This window comes from Mytilus trossulus, chromosome 10 (assembly GCF_036588685.1).
Source record: "Mytilus trossulus isolate FHL-02 chromosome 10, PNRI_Mtr1.1.1.hap1, whole genome shotgun sequence".
In the NCBI taxonomy this organism is placed as follows: domain Eukaryota; kingdom Metazoa; phylum Mollusca; class Bivalvia; order Mytilida; family Mytilidae; genus Mytilus; species Mytilus trossulus.
Window position 1 is genome coordinate 44,894,629 of NC_086382.1, and position 17,158 is coordinate 44,911,786.

Genomic DNA, 17,158 nt, shown 5'->3' on the forward strand with positions numbered 1-17,158 from the left:
ACTTTTCTAGATTTGGGGTTAGTTACTATCAAGAATAGACAACTGTCTTTTGATAAAAACATTCATGTTGACCTCCAAACTTCTTTTGGGATTTTTTTTTTTTTACTGTTGGGTTGACGTCTTGTTGACATATGTATATTGCTATTCTCAATTTCTTCATTCTAATCATACATGGGGTAATTACTTATAGGAACAGGCACCTGTTTACCGTTAAAGAAATTGACCTCTAAACATCTCTTGAGGTTTGTTTTTTGCTGCTGGGTTACTGTTTTGTGGACATATGTATATTGCTAATCTCATTTATTCACTGTAATCATACCTACAAAGTCTGCATTGAGTAGTTTTGGATACTTTGAAACACTTCAATGTTAGGTTTATTAATGAGATTTTCCCCGTAATAACATTTTATAGTTTAAACCCATTACAGAATTGCTTGCTACATTGTTTCTAATGATATTACACTTCATTCTTCTGCAAATACAACATCTAAATCTTCAAGCTATTTATTATTGACTGGTCTTTTTGTTTAAACAGTTTATTGAGTTTTTTGTTACATTATTGTGATAGTTGGTCTTTAGTTATACCTTATATTGGAAGGTGAACAAGATAATTGACTGGAACTGACAGCCACAGATTGATTCCAGGAGATTCAGTAGATAAATGGTACTAATAATGACAGATAGTTTATGTTTTTCTCAAAGATAAAAAGCAATATAAATACAATTTGACATTCTGAGAGATAGAAAAAAGACATCAGTTAATATCACAGTGGATGATGGATTTTGCAGAATTTAAAGTAAGGAATACTGGTCTTTTATTTAAAGATTTATAGCTTTTAAGATGAAGATCAGCTGAGTGATGCAAGAAAGGTACATGCCTGTGAAATTGCAATTTGAGGCTACTGTCCTACAATCGAGAGGTTAAGCTAATACCAGGTTCAATCCGTCATTTTCTACATAACAAAATGACTATACCAATATAAAAAAGAAGATGTGGTTTGATTGCCAATGAGACAACTATCCACAAAAGACCAAAATGACACGGACATTAACATACTATAGGTCACTGTACGGCCTTCAACAGTGAGCAAAGCCCATACCGCATATAGTCAGCTATAAAAGGCCCCGATAAGACAATGTAAAACAAGTCAAACAAGAAAACTAAGGGCCTTATTTATGTAAAAAATGTCAGGAATACAACAGTTGTTATCCATTCGTTTGATGTGTTTCATCTTTTGGGTTTGCCATTTGATTTGGGACTTTCCGTTTTCAGTTTTCCTCTGAGTTCTATATTTTTTTGATTTTACTTTTTGCTTTGTAAATATGATTTGATTTTCTCTTAAAGATAGCATTCACACTAATAAGTGTATCTTTTAATCCTAAGATATTTACGGCTCTTTACATACAGTGATTGTAAAAGTTTTTTCAAGAATATTCCACAATTCTGCATATTATTTGTTAAATTGATGTTCATACATATAAAAAGTGATTTCTTTGAGAAATGAATATTCTGTTTATTGTATTCATTTCCCTTGCAAACCGTAACATTTTTTTCGTTTACTAATGGGGGTGACAAGACTTTTAGCCTACAAATTGCCTATGTTGAGTCTATAAATCAAAAAACTTTCTTAATTCCTCGTTAATGAGGTTAAGCACTGTGTGGGGGTTATAAAGAAAAGGATTTGAGCTTTGGCCAAGCTAATTTGTTAAAGAGAAAAACAATTAAGTTGCCAAGACAAATTTCTTCTCCATTTGTAAACTGTCAAACATTCGAACTTAGCAGCTTAAATGTGAAGAGTTGTGTTGTTTTATACCATGTATTGGCACTTTGTTTGTAATCCTCATTCTGTGGGATATAGGAAAAATATTTTATTTTTTTATTTTACTGATTATATGCAGGTTTCATCTGCTATGTTAACAAAATACTGTATTTATTCTCTTGTAAGACCCTGCATTTGTAGATGCTTTTCTACCTTTTTGGCTGATTCAACTTAGAATTGGCATGTTTTCATTACTATACTACAGAAACTAATTCACTTGTAAACAGTCAGTTCTATTTTTTAAGTTGAAGTCCATAAAAGAATACATTTCATGGAGGGCTACAAATAACAGGCTATTTTCAATTAAGGAATTTGCATAATTTCTTGTGCTTGAATTTTTTAATTAATTCCATTGTTATATTTTTTATTATATTTTTTAGCAGTGCATTACACTTTCCATTCAATATATTCTGTTTAGATAGCTATATATAGTGTTGTGTGCGCGGCACAGTACATTCTATTGAAGTTTCGCATATAATCCTACCTTAACCATATATAAAAACTATGAAGTAGACATATTAACATGACCAAAAGTAGAATTGGCATATTTTCCAGGTTGTAGGTTCATATTTTTATAACTATTCTGAAAATTTACCACTTATGTATGATGAGATAAAGTAGAACTTATTTATATATTTAAGAAGAACAGAAGTTCCTGTTGTGCTTATCATTGTAAAAGTTAGTAAATATTACTTTTCCTTTTTGTAACAGAAAATAATAAATTTATAGAAGAATATTATGATATTAAATAAAACACCTGCTGTTAATATTGTTTTAGACATGTCAGTATTGGGTATTTCAAATATTAGAAATACCAATAGTTTTAGATGCATCTGCAATCTGATTGTCTTCAGAAATATTTCTGTTGAGCAAACATTCCAAGTTCTCCTAAACAAACAATTACAAATTGAGATTTAATTCCCCTAAACAAACTGATTGAGATCGACTATCAAAAATATTATCAATAGATTTTGTCATTAAGTATTATGTAATGCATGAAAGCAGAGAATTATTGACTTTTTACACACTCACAGATTTTTATTGAGGAAAAGCCATTAAAGGATTGACCATTCTTATCACCAACGGTCAAGTGGTCAAGGGCCATTCTGGAATTATTCTATTTTATGTAACACATTTTATCCCTTTTATTTAAAGAAATTCCTACTTCAGACTTTATTAATAGGTGGAAGTTTGAATAGTTAGTAAGGCTGAGAGGTTACAACTTCTAATGGGTTTTCTAATGATAGGGTGTTACACAACCAACTTAGGAAATTATTATAATACCTGTAATTAGATTTACCTAGGTACATATATAGATAAACTGCCGATCTGTGGGTTCTAATTAGGAGTGATTTAATGTTTAGATGGGAGATTCTGACGATTTCTGTTTATTTTGAAGTGGGAAAATCAGCATGTGTGAAAACATTTAATTTATTGTAAATTATAACATCCCCTGTGATGTTTCAGGAGATAACTTAAATTATTACATGGGTTGCATTGAAGATATCTTGATTCCACAGTTAAGATCACCTGATAATTTCACTACTCTGACATCATACAATAATGGGTGTTGTTACTTAAGACAATGTTGATGATGTTTTTTGAAGTGGAAAATGAAAATGCTTAGAAAAAGATAGTTTCTTGTATTTTAAATTTTGTTTCCATGAAATAGAAGTACATGGTCAATGTTATCTAAGGAACAACTAACCTTCAACAATGAGCAAAGCCCATATCAGCTCGCTATAAAAAAGTGAAACTCTTCAAACATGAAACCAATGGCCAAATATTTCAGTTTTCTGGCATATTGATGTAAAATGAGCGCACACCTTTAGAATTTTAGTGATAATAGGTGGTGAGGGGGTATAAATACATGTATATATTTACTATACATCTTGCTGGGGAAGATAAGCATAATGAATCCTAATTGCAAGTTCGAAGAAAGGTCATCACAAGAAACAAAGCTAACTGTTATCAAAGAGCAGATTCCATTATGACAGACACATCAGAAACAATAGTCTAGGACATGTTTATGTCTTGGACATATGTAGAAAGTGAAATAAGTATGACTAGTTAATTGTCTAGAATTAGTTGCATTTCTTTGAGGTTCATTATAAGCAGGTAGAAAAGTCTGTATTTCAAAGAAGTCGGGGTTTTGGTGTCTGTTGTACTGTCCAGTAGTTTTGATGTGCTCTTAATTGTTGTTCTTGTTGATTTTAATGCTGATTTGATACTTAAAATCTGAATTATTTTAAATTTTCCAAAGCTTAATTAAAATTGCATATTTTAAATATTTGTTGATGAGCATGTGTTTTTCTTTCGTGATTCATTTGAGTGATACATCGATGTATATGAGATTTACAAGGAATATTGATGGTCTTATAGATTTAGATTTCACAACAGTTTTGTATAATTGAATTATAATTACTGAATGTATTGTGGTTTCTGGGTTTCAATGATAGAAATTGGTTTAACTAGATGATAAGGTGACTTGAGTAATTAACTCCTCAGTGCTTTAAAGCATACCATGTCTTGTCATTGATTTTTTTTATAAAAAAACTTTTCAAAGACAATTTTACAAAATACACCACTATTTGAATTAAAAATGTTCATTTCATTGCCTTCTTGTTTGTACTTTTCTAAAAATAGCATTTGATTGTTTATGATGTCTGTGCATGCTTTATTTCTCCTATGACACAGGCAAAATACCACTTAGCTATTGTTTCAAGAAGAAATTTTTAATTGAGTTGCTGTGGTGATCTAATGTGTAATTAATCTTGGCATTGTCCAAAATGTGTATTGGCATGTAAATTGTTTTGAATCTATTCTAAATAAAAGGAGGAATTACAAATCTTGTTTGATAAAAAGCCAAACAAATTAAAATTTACTTAGATATCAAAGCATTTAGATGTACACCTGATCACCCCTATATCAATGACATGGTACGACCCACATTTTACTACAGAGTAGTAATGTACATTTTCTCAATGAAATGATCTAGTTTTTTTTACAACTGTCAAAACATAGGTTAATTAGATTCACCTTGTAGGTATTTTGTGTATGTACCTTCAGGTTTATTTTCTAATGAGGCATACAGAACTAAACAGGAAAAAAAAGTATTCATAGTTTTACTTGGATTTACCTTTAATTAGTTTGAATGTGAAAAATACTTATTTTTGTATATAATTGAAATGTTTCCAAGGGGATTTATCTTTTGCCAAGAAGAGATTTTAGTTTCATTTTGCTTTAATTTTTCATTGATAAATTGTACACCAATCTTTAATTCTGGCCGGTACCAAGAAGATTTCGGTAGAGTATTCTCCTCAGATGTTGGATGTGTGTTCAAACCTCCGAAACCTTCTTAATCGATTTGAAAAGGTAAGAAACTGATCCATTTTGAAATTTGAATTTATATGCAATATTTTTTTACTTAGATTTTTTCCCCTATGACATAGGGACACCTTATACATTAAATTTCTTCATTCATATCTCCTCAGTTCTGTTTCATTGCAAAAGAACAGATTTATTATTGACACAACATTCATTTATATAAAAAAAAAAAATTGTAAGGACCACTGCTTATTTTTATGTTCTTTATTTCAAAATTGTAAGTGTAGCCTGAGCCTCTCTCTCTTAGTTTGTTCATGTCAGTTCAGATTAAGTACTTTTTGTGTAGATTTTACATGTTACATGTCTTTCATATCAGTTACCTTATCTGTTCTGCATGAAAACATGGAAGATAACTCTAATATGGGAATTCTTATATGATTTTGATATTGTAAAAATTCCATGAAAGTTACAATAAGTTTTAAGTACAGGAAGAGGTGAACACAGCATAATTGCATCTTACCTTTAATTCATTAAGCTATACTTTTATAACTCCAGGGTTATTTCTCTAAAGTCTATTAGTAGATTCAGCCATTGGCTCTAACACATCTGTGTTTTATGCCCCTTTATAGGCATTATGTTTTCTGGTCACTGCCCGCGGTCTTCATCTGTTCATTCATCCATTTGTCTGTCCAGGTTCAGGTTAAAGTTTTTGGTCAAGGTAGGTTTTGAAGGCCATACAGTGACCTTTTGTTGTTAATGTCTGTGTCATTTTGGTCTTTTGTGGATAGTTGTCTCATTGGCAATCCTACTGCATCTTTTTTTTTTATATTTGATGACTTGAAATTAGTACACATGTTCCTCATGATATGATCTTTCTAATTTAAGTGCCAAAATAGAGTTTTGACCCCAATTTCACAGCCCACTGAACTTGGAAAATGATAGTGTCATTTGAGCATCTGTGTACTATGGACCTATTCTGTTTTTTTCTTTCATTTGTAGACCTATGTAAGGTTCAGAAAGATTTTACATTTATATGTGTTTTATTTTAACCTTGTGTCAATTCCTCCCAAAACACCTAGGTTAATAGCAAGTCCATATCTCATAGGATGATTTACTGTTCTATTAAGATATGAATGTGTTAAGATTGTATTAGACCAGAGAAGTAAGAAGGGCATTAACTCAGTTAATTATCAGATATAATCCCTCCATTAATATCATATAATTGAAAAAAAAAACCTGTTTATCAGTTATTCATTCATTATTTTTACATACATAATGTAGTGATTGTGCATTAATGTGGTCCACTAATTATAAATAGTGTGAATAGAACATATGAAGGTTAAAATTGTAAAAATAAATTCAGATCCTGATGTTATCAATGTCTTACTGAAGTTGGCTTTCCATCTTTTGATACTGTTTTTAGACAAGAATGGCTTTGGATGCATCACCTAAAGTGACTGCAAAAAAGGGACACTCACTAGCAGAACCCAGTCTATAAGAAATTTTTGTACAATCCCCCTTCCCCCTGTCAATACACTACCTCTTGATTATAAATTACTTATCAACACTCTGTCCAGATACAAACTTTATGCAGAACAAATAAATTTAGGTTGCAATTCAAAGAGGGTATATTCTATTTTTAATCATAAAAAAGGGGGGGGGGGCAAAAATACAATCCAGCTCAGTGCAACATTTGGACTAAGTTTAGCTGTGTGTTGCCTTGGCTATTCTTATCTTTGTTTTTCATTGGCTTTAGAACCACAGACATGGTCTACTTGTACGAAATTATAGCATGTTTCTAATTTGGTTCATTGTAATTCCATTTTTAAAAGTACATCACATAAGCCCTCATTATAATGTCTGTACTTTGCTTATGTGCATTATCACTGTCATTAAAAACAAATTGTTTGAAGCATGCCAGGCACTTCCATGATAATTAGAGCTACACAAGCATTATTTTTAGTATTTTGCTATAGTTTCTTGAGTAAATGACATTTTTATATCTGTCATATTGTTGTGAGTAAAATATTCTTTTGATGTTAAGTCACAAGGCTAATGTGACATTTCTTTCTCCCATTTATTTGCTAATCAATTGCAAACTTGGGACAAATATAAACAGAAATGACTTTCACACCTGGACAACACAAGTTAAAGGTATTTTGATTTATATGGCTTTCAAATTGCCATGAATTGCATAAATGGCTTATTTTGCTAAGAGATTATTGGTTAAGCAGTTATTTTTGGGAGATATAATTAAAATCTCTTGTAATAAAGCAGACACTTTAATTTAATTTCTTGTGAAACTGGATTGTTATCTTTACATGGTGTTCAGAATAACATTTTCAGTAGCTCTATCTAGTGACAACTTGTGGTTTGTGGTATTTATGCAGAATTTTCTTCCACCATCAAAAACAGTTTTGTGGTTTGTGATTAGACCCTAACCTGGAGATCCTATGTAGTTAGTGGTATTTGTTGTAGTTTGTGGTTAGACCTTGTAGGGTGCTGATCTGTGCTTTGTGGTATTTGGTAAACCACATAGCCATTCATCAATGTAATATGCAGAAAAGATGTTGGTTTTTGATATTTATTTATATGAAATAAAAGCAGTTGATAATTTGAAATCACAATTTTGCACTGTGTACCTTGAAATAATATTTATACTTAAATATTTGAAAAAGAGTGTGGTCTGATATCTTTTAAAAAGTGCATATGACCTTTCAGATCAATAAATCTTAACAATAAATGTTTCGTATAAAAGTAAAGAATATTTAATGCTCTCAGGCAAAAGGTTTGATCTTCTGTTCATTCAAAAGTGAAAATGTTTACATTCTGACCTTAAAGTGCAAAGGTCATTTGCGTTCAGATGACCTTCAGAACATTAATTGACCTTTCTGCCAACATGACCTCTATGTTGAAGACCCAGAAATGAACATTTATGATTAAACCATTATTGATTTTATCCATAAATCCAAAGGAATATTGTTTCTGTGGAAATAAATCTTTTCTTAAGGCAGTATTATTGTACATTTCTATGACTTCTTGGTAAAATTGTAAAACTGAGGTGAATAAACCATGTATGCCTAAAATAAAACTTGTATTTATAGTTCTAGTATTTATTTTTGTTCTATCATTGATAAAACTGAGAATGGAAATGAGGAGTGTGTCAAAGAGACAACAACCTGACCATAGAACAGACAACAGCAGAAGGTCACCAACAAGTCTTCAATGCAGCAAGAATCCTACCCTTCAGATGCTGATAAATATTTCAGATGCTGATAAATATATCTACGACACGGAATTAATATCCTTGATTGAAGGCTTACATTCTTAGTTGACTATTATATCATGGTCCAAGTTCCAAAATTTAAAATATAGGTGATGAAAAGGAAACTGGAGATTTCTGAAGCAGCTAAGATATACAACAGGCCAAAGTTTTCTGTATAGTTTTACCATATTCTCTTGTGTGAAAATTAAGGAGAAGTTGTTTTTAGTGGAAGAAGACGTCAAGTCTTCTGAAGACTTAAGGGGCCGACCCTTGTCATTGAGTCTCTGTATGCCGCATTCATTTCGTATATTACAATTTCAAAACAACTTAGATTCCTGACACCGATTTTTACACATGATTAGGCATCTGAATCATTTAATTTGTAAATTATGATTGTTAAACAATCACTATCGTAAATATGACCCTTTTATTTATGTAAATTATTAGATTTCATCTCATCCACATGAACGTTATTTGTTTACTTGTAACAGGATGTTTTTAACTGTAGATATTTGTATTACGCATGCGTGAATTTGGTATCGGGACAACTGGCCCTGTTTACAAGTTCGCCCTTGAAGTTACGAATTTGCAATCCTGCAGACAAGAAGATTTTGGTTTTATATAAATAAAAAGGATATATAAAGTGTTGTCTTTATTCATGGTTTTCCTTTGTCATGTGAATTAGATACCCTTCGTAACATACATTTCAGGGGTCTCCTCCCGTTTAGGAGAAAAAACTCCCGAGTATGAAATATACATGAATGACAATTTTCAGACGCCATATTTAATCATTTCTTACTACTGTACGGGTGTAATTGACACCTGTGTTAAATTTTACCTGAACATCAAAGAAGATGTATAATTATATGGCTTCACTTGACAGCTTGGGTGTCAAACATACTGGTAATCAACGATGTTTACCTCCGGCTAACTGCCGTTGTGTTATCAAAACGATGTGTATTGGGAATATTGAAATACTTTTTTGTTACTTCCCTTTGTTTTAGCCTGTTTTCAGTTATTTTGCTTTTAAAAATGTAAATTGTAAAAAGACTATAAATGATTAATATTTTAATCAAATAATCATAAAATAATGTTAATTAAATGTATTTAAATGATTTTGGACAAATAAAAAAATTAGAATTTATAAATTATTTTAGCAATCTAGACCTCCTTTTAAGGATTACATTGAAGTTTATATGATAAATTTGTTTCCATTTTCTTAACGTTAACATACAATATGTGCAACTAGACTAATAAAAGTTCTAGTAGTCAGATTAATTTAAATTTAAATTTAAATGTGTAAAAGTTAGTTTATATTAGATATTATTGTGTAAGCTAAGAAATCCTCTTAATTTTACTGCCAAATTAAAGATTTTACCTAATTTTCATAGTCAACTGAACATAGAAAGAGATTGTACGGATGGGATATCCATGTACTTAAGACCTTTTCTTGTTTGAAGAAAAAAATACATTTTAACAATAATGGAACAAAGCAGCCTGGGTAAGTGGGGCTGCTTTTATGGTAATTCAAGTTACTTTTTATTCACCTTCTTCCACTTCAGAGCTATCAGCTCTTTGATTTTAAATTGTTTCATCATAAGAAAAAGAAAGCAAAACTGAAACTGCTTTGCCTTGAAAATTAAAAAGTTTATGAATATATATAAATACAATGTATAAGAAAAGTAACCGTAAGACATGTTATATTCCATGAGTAAGAAGGAGAATGTTTGAAATGTTTTCTTGGCATCAGATAATCCCCCTGCCATATGTTTTATGTCTTCTATTGATTAAGGTGTATTCCTTGTTCTTATTTCACATTTACAAAACAAACCTGATTTTAATTGATCATTTCATCAACTTGCAATGGCATTTCTAAGGCAAACATCACCAGTAGATGTATGTAGTCTATTTGTTGTCATCTTTAATCTGGGTTTGTTTGTGTATAAATGTATGTTAGAACCACAAGGTGCTAATTTAGATAATTGGTCACCCTAGTAGCGTTTGAGAATCATTATATATTTTAGCATACTACCAACCCTCATCTTCTTTGATGATAATCCTTTATGAAATAGCCAACAACCTTTGCTATTGCTTATTGGGTTCAAACATACAACCCAGTTGTTCTGTTTTGTATATACATGTAATTAAGTATCACAGATCCAAATTGCTATATCCACCATGATATTGCTATAAGGCAATTGGAACTGTATATGTAGACAAAAATGTAAAAAAAAACACATTATTTTGAATTGCAACTGGGAACACAGATTGTATTGTATCTGTGCTATCAATATCAGTAATAGGGTGTGAAATAGGTAATAAGTGTTGAAAATTAGATTCACTTTTTTAGATTGAATGTTTTTCAAGCTGATGGGTGGCCTGAAATTACTAATGTGCATTTGTACTATAGTGACTATACAAAACAAAATGGCTGTAGGTCATATCAAGGTTATGATAGATTTGATTATTTCTTCTCATCTGTTGCCTTTGATGAGAAGATAAATCTTTAATGAATGAGATATAAAGATAAAAGCTGGTGCAGAAAAAAAAGTTTTATGAGTGTTTTAAACAAAGAAAAAAACTTGTCTGTTGTTATTTCTATACTGGCTTTGTAACAATGTAATTTTCTTGGTAATTAAGTAGAAAGATATATGTAATGTATTTGAATTGCTTACAAGCAAACTGAAATTATTTTTACTTCTTCATACCTGCAAACTGTCACTATTTGCAGGGGATTTCCACAATGGAGGCTACTAAATGTAAATTTTGAAAGAGCAATTTTGTCCACAATTTTAAACAAAACAATTATTTTCACAATGGCTTTATGCTTGTAACAGTATGAAGAAACCAAAAAACAACATTAAAATATATGTGAATGCCCCCTTGAAGGTTTTGTAGGACTATTAGAGCCATTTTGCACGGAAAAAAACATGGGCATTTTGATAAGTCTCCACAGTTTGTCTGCTACGTTAGTTCTTAGACATGGTTGTCTCCAACTTCTTCTCCTGGTCATATCCACAGTTTTTCTGCTATGTCAGTTATCAGACATGGCAGTCTACTGGAAAATAGTCAAACTAAGTTTTCTTATTGTTGAAGGTTTTAAATTTGTGCATCAAAATGATAAGTTTGCCTTTCATCCCAATATTGTTGATTTGTTCAAACAACTTGCTACACCCAAAATATCCCAAAGAATACAGAACTGAGAATTAGTCAGCAACTTTAGAAGCGTAAGACCTAGGGAAAAAGTGATCCAAGTCATCTTTTGTCCAAATTTGTTCAATTTAACTTCAGTTTTCAAAATAACAAAAAATTCCACAGAACCTCCTGTTCAAAATCAAATTATCTGATAGTAAATGATGCATGGTGATTACAGAATTAGTCTATTAGCTGTTAAGGTAACTACAGATTGAACAAGAAAACTAATTTGTATTGTAAGAAGACTGATCTTGTCCTAGCAACCCAAATGTTTAGATAAATGATTAATTTGGCTGTGTAGTCCCAGAAATGACTTTCTAAATATTTCCCAGTGACATATCTTACTATAATAGGATATTTTTCATAAATAATTGACATGCATGTCATACACAGACGTTAATTTCACACAGAATCTGTTGAAACATGCATCATTGTGTTAATTGCATGGATTACTGTACCCCATTGTCAATATTTGTGTAAGTTGGGTGATGGTGAAATGCTTAATTTACTTCGTTAATGCACATGCACTTCAAAACACAATGCATTTTCTGGAGTGCAAAAAAGCCAGATTGATCTTTTTTGCAAGCCAGGGGGATTACTGTATTCATTAAAAAAAAAGGGAAAAATTTTACTTTTTTTTTTCTTCATCACTTTAATATTCATCAATGATAAAGGATTCAGATTTATTAAGCCTCCTTTCATATTGATTTCTCCATTCTCCATACTGCTAAATATAATTTTCATCACTTTGTTTATTAGGGCTTCTCCATAAAGGTCTTTTCTTTTGAACTTGTTATACCCCCTCTTTAAAACAGGGGTGTATACTGTTTGACCTCTGTCTGTCCTTCCGTCAGTCAGTCCGTCCGACCCATGAAAATTTTTCGTCGCATTTTCTCAGGAACTACAATACAAGGATTTCTGAAATTTGGTTTCAGGGTTTATCTAAGTCAGTTATACCGTGTGATGCCTTTTCAGATTGATCATTTGACAACTTCCTGTTTAGCGAACACTTGTATGATTTTACACATGATAGCCAAGTTGAAAATTTTCGTCATATTTTTCTCAGGAACTACAATACAAGGATTTCTGAAATTTGGTTTTAGGATTTATATAAGTCAGTTATACCGTGTGATGCGTTTTCAGATTCATCACTCGACAACGTCCTGTTTACCGAACACTTGCATATTTTTACACTATTTATATTATCCACTTGTGGCGGGGGTATCATCAGTGAGCAGTAGCATGCAGTTTCACTTGTTTAATGTAAAATCATGGATTGTTGAAAAAAATCATTGGTTGGTAGGTTTTGAGTTCATGTTTTACATGGTTCTAGATTTTTTTTGTTAACTTTTTTTCTGAAAAATCATTGGTTCATGCACTTTTGAGTTCATGGTTGACTGGAAAATATCAGTTATTTTTGTGGAAAAATCATCAGAAGATTGCTTAATTTTTAGATTCTTGCTTAGTGAGAAAAAGCTGAGACTCATTGGTGTTTTGTTAGTCTAGTACAAAAAATCTTTGTTTAATATGTAAGATTTTTACAGACCTCATATGTTCTAAGGTTTTTCAGTTCATGATTTCAAATTTTTTTCAAGTTATATTGATTGAATATTAAAATAGAAAAAAAAAGTTAAAATGTATTTTATAAATATTGGTCCGTACATGATTGCTAGAGTTGACTTTAAATGTGCTTATTGAATTGGACAGTTATTTATTAGTAGATAAAATTCTGGTTATGGGTTGAAACAGACCAGTTAATTAACACTTGAGGTATAATTATCACTGATAAAGTATTATAATTACAAATTTTATCATTAGATTGAAGGTGAAACGTGTGTTAATAACTTAATATGAACTTAGAACTCAGTAACTTTCCATATTTGGAAAAATAGTAGAAGTTGAAACTTTTGATCTAAAGGTTATAAAAAAGTAAATGGTTAATTCATAGCCTTGATGATGGTTTCACAATAGAGTTCTAAAAACTGTTGATCAGTTACTATGGGATCATGTCTAGAATTTTTATTCAGACAACTTTGAAGGTTTTTTTTTAACAGGTAATCAATAGCAGTTCATGTGTATTCAGTGAATAAAATCAAAGATCACATGATATTTTATTAACAAAGTGTAATGAGTTCAAATTCATTATTTGACACAATTCGATAGATTGGTGATTGCTTAAAGCTGCATCGGCACAAACAGACTATGTCTTGGTTAAATTGAAAAATGAGCATGTCTGAGCTAAAATAGTAACTTTTAGTGTTGCAAAGAAGTGATTATAAGGGACGACATCAAAAGATCGATGTAGGATAAAAATACTTAAATCAAATAGTTTGGGGGTGGGGGTCAACATTGCTGCAAGATTTGTTAACCCAAAATCGATTTTACATATATCCATATAGGTAAATCAATTTTTCCCAAATTAAGTAAAGAGGGGGGTGGGGGTCAGTGAAAAAACAATGTAAATTAAGTTTTTTATCCTTCATTGAACTTTTGATGTTGTCCCTAAGTAGACTGCCTAAAAATTTCAAAATTAGTTCATAGGTCAAAAGGCAACTAAACAGTTGGTGATCATCATCAAAAATATACCTTGCCTTAACCAGTCAATAGCTCATCTTGGGAAAGAAATTGCCTATATTTCTTACCTATTTGTCATTGATGACCTGATAAGGCAAACTAGAAATTACCTGAGTTTGCTTTAGACAAGTTTGGATACAATCAGACTCTAACCCAAAGTTTTCAAGTTTATCATGTAGGTATTGAATGCTTATCTTAGTATTTAGTAATTTCAAGTCCTGAAATATATATTTTTATTGTCCCTAACTGGTGACTTTCCATTTCAACAGTATTCTATAAGAAAAACATGTTCTTAAACTGTAAAACATCACCCCTATAGTAGATATTTCTTTTACTTCTAGGATTTACAAGCAGAAGTTGATGCTAATAAAGGGACATACGATTCATTGAATACTGCCGGTAATCAGCTGACGAGAACCATGGTGGCTGCCGATGCACAGCGACTACAAAGACGATTGGAGGAAATGAACCAACGATGGATCAATCTAATGACCAAATCTATGGAAATAAGGTACGTTACTGTCAGAAGAAGACAAGTAATGGATATGTGTACATTGTATGATAGGACAGTAATCACAGGCTAGAGAATCGAAGCTTGCTAAATAACAGGCAAGTCACACCCAATGTAGTTGATGAAAAATAACTTCTATGTTTTATGTCTAATTTGAGGCCAAACTTCTTAATGAAAAAGATGAGACACTAAAATCTATTACCAGAGTTATCCCATATATATTTAGAATTTGTTGAATGTTCTTTAAATCTTACACCAAAACGTTAATAGACTGTTAAGTGTTGAACTAACATAGAGGTTATACTAAATACATATTTGTTTTTGGGGAACCAATTATTTTTATCCTCTTTTAAATTTTCTTGACCAAGAAAAAGTACTGATATTTGCTTTTATCTGTTTAGTAAAGTCATGTAATATGTACACAGATTAGAGAGGATCAAACGATCTTCCTGTTCATGCATTAATTAGGAGGTCATTATCAAGGTGTCACCTACATCGTTAATTATAAATCCTAGACACATGATAAGATAAATTGGCCAAATTTGGGAACATTGATCCCACACCAAGTTACGGGAATTGTTGGTTAATAAATTGGTGTATTGAACCTGTTTCTAAGATTTTTTCATCTTGTGCCAATTGAAATGGATTTATATTTGATGTTACGAAACTAAATTTGTAAAAGGAGGACAAATTTAAGTGTTGTCTCTGACTGAAAGACCAATTATATTGCTTACAAGTTATAGTAGCATTTGGAAGACCAGTGTAATAAATTAGAATCAAAATGCGTGTGATTGCACTTGTTGGTCAAAAGTCAGAACAGGAGACAGAAACTTTGGCATGCAACACTTGTGAAGTAGGAAAAAGAAATTGTGTGGAATGTGAAAGAAATCTAAAATGTTCCTCGGATTCCTGTGAATTATACGGTGAACCTGACTATATTAATGTCTATAGTCATCAGAGAACTTTGTCAGAACCAGAATTGTTTGTCGCTGTTGTGGGTCAATATAGAGCTAGAAGTACTGAACATCTCAATAGGAGTTATAGTTTACCACCTAAGAAAAAGAAGAAAAGAGTGCATTGGTAATGTTACAAAAATCGGTTAATGTTTTCCAAAGTCTGAGGGTTTTTTCTGCTGTGAATAAATAATGCTAAATGTATAGGTTAAGTAATTAGAGGCCAGGTACAAAATTTTCACATGAAGTCACTTTTTACATTTTTAGAGATTTATTTTGCAAAATTTCATACAGTGACCAATAAACTGAAATTATTACCTGTGTCTAGGTTATAAGGTTTATTTGTCTATATAAATAATATATCTGCGGACAATATTTGATATTTGATGTTAGTCTACCAGTGTAATGCATTTGTACTGCTGAGTAGATATGTCAAACATTTACTTGAAATACTTGCATATTGTTTTAAGATGCATATGTTTAGATGTCTACGCTAAAACTCTTGGCATGAAAATTAAGTAAAATCAATTAGATGTTAAAGCTTATTTAATTTCCTTGTATCAATTATCGGCAGACAGGTTCAGAATCTATAATGGAGATATGCAGCCTTATATAGATTTTGGGTATTCAGACGAACTGGATATTTGTCATAATTGAATGTTCTGTACCTTGATCTTGTTAGCCTAGTCAATTATAATATATCTCCGATTTCTAAAGTTCCATTATTTTGACCACAGTATATTTGGGAAAACAATAAGGATTTCGATTGATTTATTGAATAAAAACATATAGAAGAAATTCATCTGTTTAATCATCTGAAAAATTATGTAGCCTGATAATTGGTTTATTTGCTTAAAGATATAGGTTTATTGTTTTACCCTTACCCTGCAAATTGATTTGTCGATGAAATTATTTCCTGTTAAAATAGTCTGTTTTTGTTAGATCTTTTATACATAGAATTTTACTTCAATTTATTGAAAGATGCTAATAGAAAATATCCATATAACTATAAACATTAAATTGTATAAAGTGTTCGTCCTAAGGTCATTGAGTGTATTAGTTTCTTTTAACTAGAAGGTATTTCCTAGTTTTATTTGTGTACCCACATTAACTGATAAATGAGTCTGGTCAGTTAGAGTGGACTGGTTCATTTAAGCATCTTTTGTGTCTATATAACAATATTATACAATTTTCTCAATATATTGTCTGGACATGTTTGCCATTTTATTATTTTACGATGTTGGTGTGTTTTTTCTGTCATTACTTGGTGTGTTTTTTCTGTCATTACTTGGTGTGTTCTTGTCTGGGTGCTTTAGTTAGCTCTCTTTGATTGGAAGCCTTAATATATGCCCTGAAAAATCTTTCACCCATATCGGTGACACTAGGCCATTTAAATATGTTTGCAAAGAGAACTGACCCTTTGAATTAATAAAATTGTTCTCTTTGCAATTTATTTCACCTTGAAAACACAGTCATTAATTGATTTGGCTGTACAAAAAACTGTTCGTTATTAA

General features: G+C 31.2%; 1 protein-coding gene across 4 annotated transcripts in view; it reads left to right on the plus strand.

Annotated features, from left to right (window-relative positions):
• The window catches only part of LOC134687435 (dystrophin-like), a 201,749-nt gene that overhangs the window by 153,058 nt on the left and 31,533 nt on the right, over positions 1-17,158 (plus strand). For all 4 annotated transcript variants that reach the window (XM_063547729.1, XM_063547730.1, XM_063547731.1 and 1 more), the window contains one exon: positions 14,522-14,691. In XM_063547729.1, coding sequence (XP_063403799.1) covers positions 14,522-14,691 — 170 coding nt within the window. The remainder of the gene's footprint in view (positions 1-14,521; positions 14,692-17,158) is intronic.